Source organism: Leuresthes tenuis, unplaced genomic scaffold, assembly GCF_036924035.1.
Source record: "Leuresthes tenuis unplaced genomic scaffold, fLeuTen1.0.hap1 SCAF_11, whole genome shotgun sequence".
NCBI lineage: Eukaryota > Metazoa > Chordata > Actinopteri > Atheriniformes > Atherinopsidae > Leuresthes > Leuresthes tenuis.
Genome location: NW_027325365.1, coordinates 5,119,960 through 5,128,426, shown reverse-complemented (window position 1 = coordinate 5,128,426; position 8,467 = coordinate 5,119,960). Strand labels below are relative to the sequence as shown.

The following is an 8,467-nucleotide window of genomic DNA, read 5'->3' as shown; positions in this document are numbered from 1 at the left end:
TCCGGTACCAGAGACAGCAGAGAAGTTTTACCTTTTTGTGGCTTTCTTGGAAGCACCTTAACATACAGTCACCAGAACTCACTGATAAGTTCAAATCATATAAATATGATTGTATGTATTTTTAATTTGTAGCCACAAACGGTGTCCAATGTAGACTTTTTTTAACTTCATTATTTTCATTATTTGGTACAGCTGTTAATGTTGCTATTGTTCAACTTTTGGCTTTTTATTTCTAAAGATAACTTAGCAAGTAAAGTTGGAACACTTGTTTTTATATTAAATCTTTTCATGTATCTACTTTTCTTTTAAGAATTTTCAATAAATTATTTGGACAAAAGAGACATTCTGAGAGATAAAAGGGCACAAAAAACTGTTTATCTTCTCAAATTTGAAATAGGTTTGAAAACTAAATCATATATAGAAGCCAGTCAAAACTATTTTATATTTTGCATGCACTGATAGTCTTTATCATTAATGCATTGTGATAATTCAAAGATACCTTTATAAAATTATAACTTTGCATAAGACTTATTGAAATGAGCTGGGTTTTTTCTGGAAGTGCCACACTTTGGCCACTAGGTGGCGCAACATGCACATACTTTTTGAAGCGTCCTGCACTTCACATTTTATGCAAATATCTCACCATATACATTCTTCAAGAATATTTTTAATTAACTGACTTGATATATGACGCAAGACTATGGGCTGAAATACTTCTAGTTGGTGGAAAAATTTAACTAACCACAATCTGCTTTGAGAAGAAAAAAAACTCTTTATATCAGTTTAAAGATCTACACCTCAAATGCTTCAGTCTATTTTTGTTTGATAACTATCGGCTAAAAACTACTTTTTAATCATAGTTGGCAGTTTGTGACACTTGGCCTTTTCTGTTTTGTTTACTCACTTACTTATTATGACACAGATGGCTTCGCCAGACCCCGGAAAATAGTTCAAAACAGTTTTTATTATCATTTTCTCTCTTTTTTACATTTAACTTCCTATTTAAATAGTCTGTAACATGTGAAGTGTAAAGTGTTCCTCTTTCATAATCATACTTTGATGAAAACTTGTGAAAAATCGTCTAATCGTGCTCTTTTATTCCTTGCAGAAAATAGCTGAATCCTTCCTACAGATCTGCTTGATCCAGTTTTAGCTCAATTTAATGTGTGCAGCTAATTAAGATCTCTCGGGGAATCTTACCTGTTTCATTTGATTGACATACTCCTCCACTGTTGGGGACTGCGGGCTGCGCAGCACAGTGGAGCGGGGTGAGGCGGAGGGAGGGCGGGCAGCAGCGCCGTTATCCAATGGGATCAGTGATGGGAGGGAGTTTGCCGAACTCCAGCTTTGTCCTAACTTACTGGGACTCCTGAGCACAATATGACTGAAGCGCCTGCACCGTTATTCCACGGGACGGTGCGTATGCTCGGCCGCCTGCACACGCTCGACACAGCTGACCTGCGCCCCTAACTTTGGATAAACTTTTTCACGCATCTCCAAGGAACCACTAACTTTCATTTTTCTTTGTCTTGCAAAACATTGTCAGGTTCTGTCCTGAAAAGGCTATTTTGAGGAGTTGAAATGAAACTTCCCTGATCTGCAGGAATCATTTTCTCCATTCAGAGGATTCTCTTGCAATTAAACTGTACGTTGCGCTGGGTAGAATAACACTTCGGAGTACTTTGGAACACTGTTCAGCGTTGAGAGAGCGGCTGCTGGGTTTCTCATTGAGTTTTGCCTGCACATTTTCTGGAATACAATGCTTTAGTGGCTCTTTCAACCTCAGTAAAGTTGATGCATCATAGACATGAACTTTGTCTGAGAAAGGTGGACTGGCTAACTGACCATGGCGCTCACAGGTAGAGGTTTAGGCCAGTTTCATTTGATTTTACTGATGTTATGGACTCTGTCGCGGTACTCAGCATCCAGCCAAGTCCGTCAAGAGTTTCAGGTCCTGGAGGAGCAGCCCATCGGCACCTATGTGGGCACGATAGAGACCAAACCCAGCTTCACGTATCGCTTCAGCGAAAACCACAAACTTTTTGCAATTAACGGCACCACGGGGGTCATTTACACCTCGTCGGTGATTGACAGAGAGATTTTGCAAAGTGATGTCATCAACGTTGTGGTGCTGTCCAGCCAGCCCACTTACCCCACTGAGGTCAGGATAGTAGTTTTGGATATTAACGACAACTCCCCGGTGTTTCCAGACGCGTCAATAGTTGTTTCTTTTAAGGAGGACGCCAGCAGCGGGAGACAAGTCATCCTGGACACTGCCACAGATTCAGACATTGGAAGCAACGGAGTTGATCACAACACGTACAGAATAGTGAAAGGCAACGAGCAGAGGAAATTCCGCCTGGATATTACTGTCAATCCGAGCGGAGAGGGGGCATTCTTGCACCTTGTTTCAACCGGCGGCTTGGACAGGGAAGTTACTCCCTTCTACCAGCTCCTGATTGAAGTGGAGGACAAAGGGGACCCGAAAAAGTTTGGTCACTTGCAAGTAAACGTCACTATCCAAGACATAAATGACAATCCCCCTGTTTTTGAGCAAGATCAGTATCAAACCAGTGTGTTTGAGGATGCTGCAGTAGGTTCAAGTATTCTGCAGATCACTGCGTCAGATCAGGATGAGGGAGCAAATGCTGAAATCAGGTATTTTTTAGATGAGGGGACACCCTTCCAAATTGACCCCAAAGCAGGTACTATTATTATAAAGGAGTCTTTGGATTATGAGAGTAAGAAAGAGTACTCCCTGACCATCCATGCAGTAGACAACGGTGTGCCCTCTTTGTCAGGCAGAACAGAAGCCACAATCAAACTTTTAGATGTGAATGATAACGACCCCGTAGTGAAGTTCAGGTATTTTCCCACTACATCTAAATTTGCCTCTGTTGATGAAAATGCGCAGATTGGCACAGTGGTAGCTTTACTCACTGTTTCAGACTCAGACTCCCCCACAGCTAATGGCAACATATCTGTTTCAATCTTAGGAGGCAACGAACAGAGACACTTTGAAGTGCAGACGTCTCCTGTGCCCAATTTAAGTCTGATCAAAGTGGCAAGTGTGTTGGACAGAGAGAGAATTTCTTCATACAACTTGACTGTGTCTGTCTCAGACAATGGCAAACCGATGGCCAGGTCCTCCTTTGCCAGTCTGGTCATTTTTGTGAATGATATCAACGATCACCCTCCCATATTTCAGGAAACGCTGTACAGAGTAGATATCAGTGAAGACATACCAAAAGGCAGCTACATTAAAGGGGTTTCTGCAACAGATGGTGATTCTGGGCAGAATGCCAACCTGCGCTACTCCCTGGTGTCTGGAAACGCTTTGGGTTGGTTCTCCATCAGTGAAAACAGTGGTCTGGTTACCAGCGCTGCTTTGTTGGATAGGGAAATAGCATCTGAAATTGTGCTCAACATTAGTGCCAAAGACCAGGGGCTGCAGCCCAAGATTTCGTACACTAAACTGATAGTCAACATCACGGATGTGAATGACCAAGTGCCTACATTTACACAGAGCACATATCACATTTCCCTGGTGGAGCACGCTCCTGCTGGCACTGAGCTGGTGATGCTGTCTGCCTCAGATGACGACCTCGGGGCCAATGGAACTATCCGGTTCTCATTTGATGCAGAGACTCCAGCCGGTGTCCAGGAGCTGTTTCGTCTGGATGCTGTGTCAGGGCGATTAAGCACTGCTGTGGAGCTTGACAGGGAGGATGAGGCCTCATACTTACTCCACATCCAGGCAGCAGACTCAGGCAGTCCCCCTTTACACTCTGTAGGAAAAGTTAACATAACCCTTTGGGATATCAATGACAATAGGCCAGTTTTCTACCCAGTGCAGTATTTTGCTAATGTGAAGGAGAATGAGCCCTCGGGTTCTTATGTAACCACTGTCTCAGCCACAGACCCTGATTTGGGGCGAAATGGCACAGTTAAATATATAATCACAGCTGGGGACACTGCTAAATTCCGTATAAATAGCAACACGGGAAAAATTACAACGCTCGTGCCCCTGGATAGAGAGGAGAAAACTGCTTACCAGCTGCAGGTGACGGCAGCAGATGGGGGAGGCCTGCGCTCACACACTCAGGCCATTGTGACTGTAACTGTTATAGACACACAGGACAACCCACCAGTCTTCAGTCAGAAAGTGTACAGCTTTGTCATGTTTGAAAACGTGGCTCTTGGAATAGTTATCGGGACCGTGTCAGCCACCACTGTTGATCTGAACACAAACATCTCATATCTGATCACTTCAGGGGATCAGAGGGGGCTGTTTGCTGTGAACAGTGCAGGCCAGATCACAGCATCCAGTCAGATAGACAGAGAGGAGCAGGGATTTTATCAGCTGAAGGTTGTAGCCAGAGCTGGGGAGATCACAGGAGAGGCTTTTGTTAACATAACTGTGAAGGACTTAAATGATAACGCCCCTCATTTTATTCACACTGTGGAGCATGTGAGTGCTGTGGAAAACTGGAACACAGGTCATGCAATATTCCAGGCCAAAGCTTTGGATCCTGACGAAGGTTTGAACGGCATGGTGATCTACAGCCTCAAAGATAACCCCAAAGGCCTTTTTCACATCCACGAGAAGCATGGCCTAATCACGCTGACCGGGCCACTGGAGGTCACCACAAGTTCTTACGAGATTGAAGTCATTGCTTCAGACATGGGGGTCCCCCAGCATACCTCCAGACTCATCCTCATTGTCAGCGTTTATGATGTCAACGACAACTCACCTGTGTTTGACCAGCTCTCATACGAGGTCATCATCCTGGAATCTGAGCCTGTCAACAGCAGGTTTTTTAAAGTGGAGGCCACTGACAAAGACTCTGGTCTTAATGGGGAGATTATGTATGACATTGCTGGTGGCAACACGGGTGATGTGTTTGGCATTTTTCCGGACGGGCAGTTATACATCAAAGCAGAGCTGGATAGAGAGATACAGGACAGATATAACTTAGTGGTTGTGGCCAAAGACAGGGCTGTGGAGCCACTGAGTGCTTCTGTCAATGTCAGTGTGATCCTTGATGATGTAAATGATAACCGTCCTCTCTTTAACAGCACCAATTATGTGTTTCATTTTGAAGAGGAGCAGAAGAGGGGGTCACTTGTTGGGCAGGTTTTTGCTGAGGATAAAGATTTTGGCCCAAACAGTGAGGTCAGATACACATTTGAGACTCCGCAGCCCAACTTTGAACTGAACGCCATCACAGGGGAGTTGACAAGCACGCTGCAGTTGGACCGTGAGTCTCTCATGAGACAAAGAGGCGCCGCTGTGTTCAGCTTTGTGGTCGTCTCGTCAGACCAGGGTCTCCCTAAGCCCCTCAGAGACCAGGCCAAAGTGCAAGTTTACATTCAAGACATCAATGACAACCCACCTAAATTCACCAAAGACATTTACCAGGCCTCCATCTCTGAGTCAGCCCAAAACATGACTCAACTGCTGCGGGTCTCTGCCTCAGATGTGGATGAGAACAAAAATGGACTGGTTAATTATCACGTCTCTGAAGGCAACGAGGAAGGCCAGTTCACAATTGATAGCAGCTCTGGACAGGTGACTTTAGTTGGAAAGCTTGACTATGAATCAACGTCATCTTATTCTCTGAAAATCATTGCTATCGATGCTGGTGTTGTCCCCTTGTCCTCCTCTTGTATGCTAAGTATTAGCATCCTGGATGAAAATGACAACTCCCCCTCCTTCCCTAAATCCTCAGTGTCTGTGGATGTCTTGGAGAACATGAGAATTGGGGAGCTGGTGGCCTCTGTAACTGCCACTGATGTAGATTCTGGTCAGAATGCAGACATAACATACAGCATCACAGCCACAAACAACCATGGCACTTTCAGCATCAGCCCCAACACTGGCAGCATCTTCCTGGTTAAAAAGCTTGACTTTGAAACTCAGTCATTTTACAAACTCAACATCACCGCAAAGGACAATGGCAGACCGCCCCGCTCCTCATCCATTCCTGTGGTTATTCATGTGCGAGATTTTAACGACAATCCCCCCATATTTTCCCCTGGTGACATTTTCAAATCCATCCCTGAAAATCTTCCAATCTCTGCCTCAGTCATGACCATTACAGCACACGACACAGATGCTGACATAAACGGGCAGCTGGAGTACTCTATTGTTCAGCAGATTCCTCGGGGAAACCACTTCAGCATTGACCCGAGCTCTGGGCTGATATACACCAAGAAGGGAATCGACAGGGAGTTCTCCAATCTGTTTGAGCTGACTGTCAAAGCCACCGATCAGGCAGTTCCAGTTGAATTCCGACGATTTGCCCTGAAGAATGTCACAATATGGGTCACAGACCTGAACGATAACGTCCCTCTGTTTGTGTCCCAGAATGCACTTGTCGCTGAGCCCAACATAGTCATCGGCTCCATCCTCACTACAGTTGTGGCCTTTGACCCTGACGACGGTGCAAATGGGGAAGTTGAGTTTGAGCTAGTGGAAGGGGACTCTGACACTTTCATCATGGACAGATACAGCGGGGATATTCGCCTGGCCTCCCAGCTGGTTCCGTCTCGACTCATGTACACCCTCACTGTGTCAGCCACTGACCACGGCACCGACCGCAAAACCTCCAGAACTGAGCTGACCATTATCCTCCAAGGGATGGATGGGCCTGTTTTCTCTCAGCCCAAATACATCACTATCCTAAAAGAAGGCCAGCCGCCGGGCACGAACGTCATCTCCCTTGATGCCTCAAGCCCAAGAGGCTCTGCAACCAAAGTGGAGTATTTCATCGTCGCGGTGCGCAGTGGCGGGAAAGCTGTGGGACGCCTTTTCACCATTGGCCGCCATACAGGAGTGATACAGACAGCTGCAGAGCTGGACAGAGAACAAGGATCTGACCTCTACCTGGTGGATGTGTATGCCATTGAGTCTGACGCCAGCCAGCCCAGAACACAGCGTGCTGAGGTTAGTACACTGCTGACTTTTCTTTTCACTACAGGTACCCAAAAGCCACCTCATGTTTTGCACTCCTGGTCCATTTGATCAGCCTGGCAGGGACCATGCATGAACTCACCCGCTGGCATTTGTTTGAAATATTTGGATGAAATAAGCGTAACAAAATGAAGGCCTGACTTTTGAAAACAGGAATGAGACTCTCCAAGTCACGCATAAAACAGAGCCACCTTTTATGTTTGTTCATTAATTGAATTCCTCTTTTACTCAACTCACGGCTCTGCATTAGATTAGATCATAATTTTCTTGGACAAGAGCAAGAAGGCCTTGTTCATAGGCATGATAACTTTATTGTTCCAGTGTCCAAAAATATACTCACCATAACAGTTCATTTTAAAAGTGCCTCCTCTAATATTTGAGGAGTCTGGGAAAAGGAAATATATTGCATGTCTCTAGCACATGCTGCTCTCCTGCCTTTATGAACTGAAATATTCCTATCAGCGGTTATGAAGTGCGGAAATAAAAAAAAAAGGCACTTTTCTTTTTTTTTTATGTCCCCACTGCAGACATAAATCATTCATGGCTGCTGTTTCAGTTTCAAGACCCACACTGGTTTCCCAAAGTAGAAATGAAAAAAGATACTCATTCATATGGTCTTCTAATACAGGTATGCATCATCAGTGCCAGTATTACTGTGAGCCTTTGAGCCTGAGGCTGTTTTGGCACCAGGGTGGTCTTGGGGTGCCTTTATACCACAGAGAACTGCTCCACAGGCAATAAGTGACCATTATAATTGGGTGACCTTTTAAGACTTTATGAAAAGATGCTGAGGGCAGAGAAGGTGAAACTTAAGCTGCCCTCCGAGTTTGCATTATGTGATGCATCTTTTTCTGGGTTAAATTCTCTGAAGTGTAATGTGGGAACTCTTAGACCAGTTTGGGTGGCTAAGGACTAACTGCTAGTCAAATCAAAACCAAATGGGATTCTGCATGTGTTTTGGAAATTTTAACCAGGACTTGGAATGCCTTGTTATTACAGCCTTGATGACACAGACTTCATTCAAAACAAAACGAAAAGGTGTAAACTGCTTCTCTCCTTAAGAAATGTGTTTTGTGTTACTTTATTATAAAAATCCTGATGTGAAGTGATACAAGACTTTAAGATTAGCAGATTGGTGTTGATGCATGTTCAACTACTGCAAATATTGAAAAGGTAATCCAACACAGCAATCAGTTATTTAAAGACAAACTGACGTATTATTGAAATCAAGGATTACTTGGCAAAATCGTGTTAGCAAACTTAACTTAAAAGTTTGCTAGGGCCAAATGGGAATATCAAATGTTCTCTCACTTTGCCTCCAGCAAAGATGGCAATCTGCTTCCCTGCAGCCTCTGCTGCTGAGCTAATCAGAGAGTATAGTGCTTCAATGCTCTATTCCCAAACTTTAAACTTGAGATTGGTTTCATGCTAAGTTTGAACTTTGTCACCCCATGAAGAGATGACTTTAACATTTCATCTGGCTGAGCAGTC

General features: G+C 44.5%; 1 protein-coding gene across 1 annotated transcript in view; it reads left to right on the top strand.

Annotated features, from left to right (window-relative positions):
- The first annotated feature begins 1,414 nt into the window (after window positions 1–1,414).
- Window positions 1,415–8,467, top strand: part of fat4 (FAT atypical cadherin 4) — a 111,052-nt gene continuing 103,999 nt past the window's right edge. Inside the window, exon 1 of the mRNA XM_072395189.1 lies at window positions 1,415–6,949. Coding sequence (XP_072251290.1) covers window positions 1,847–6,949 — 5,103 coding nt within the window. The 5' untranslated portion in view covers window positions 1,415–1,846. The remainder of the gene's footprint in view (window positions 6,950–8,467) is intronic.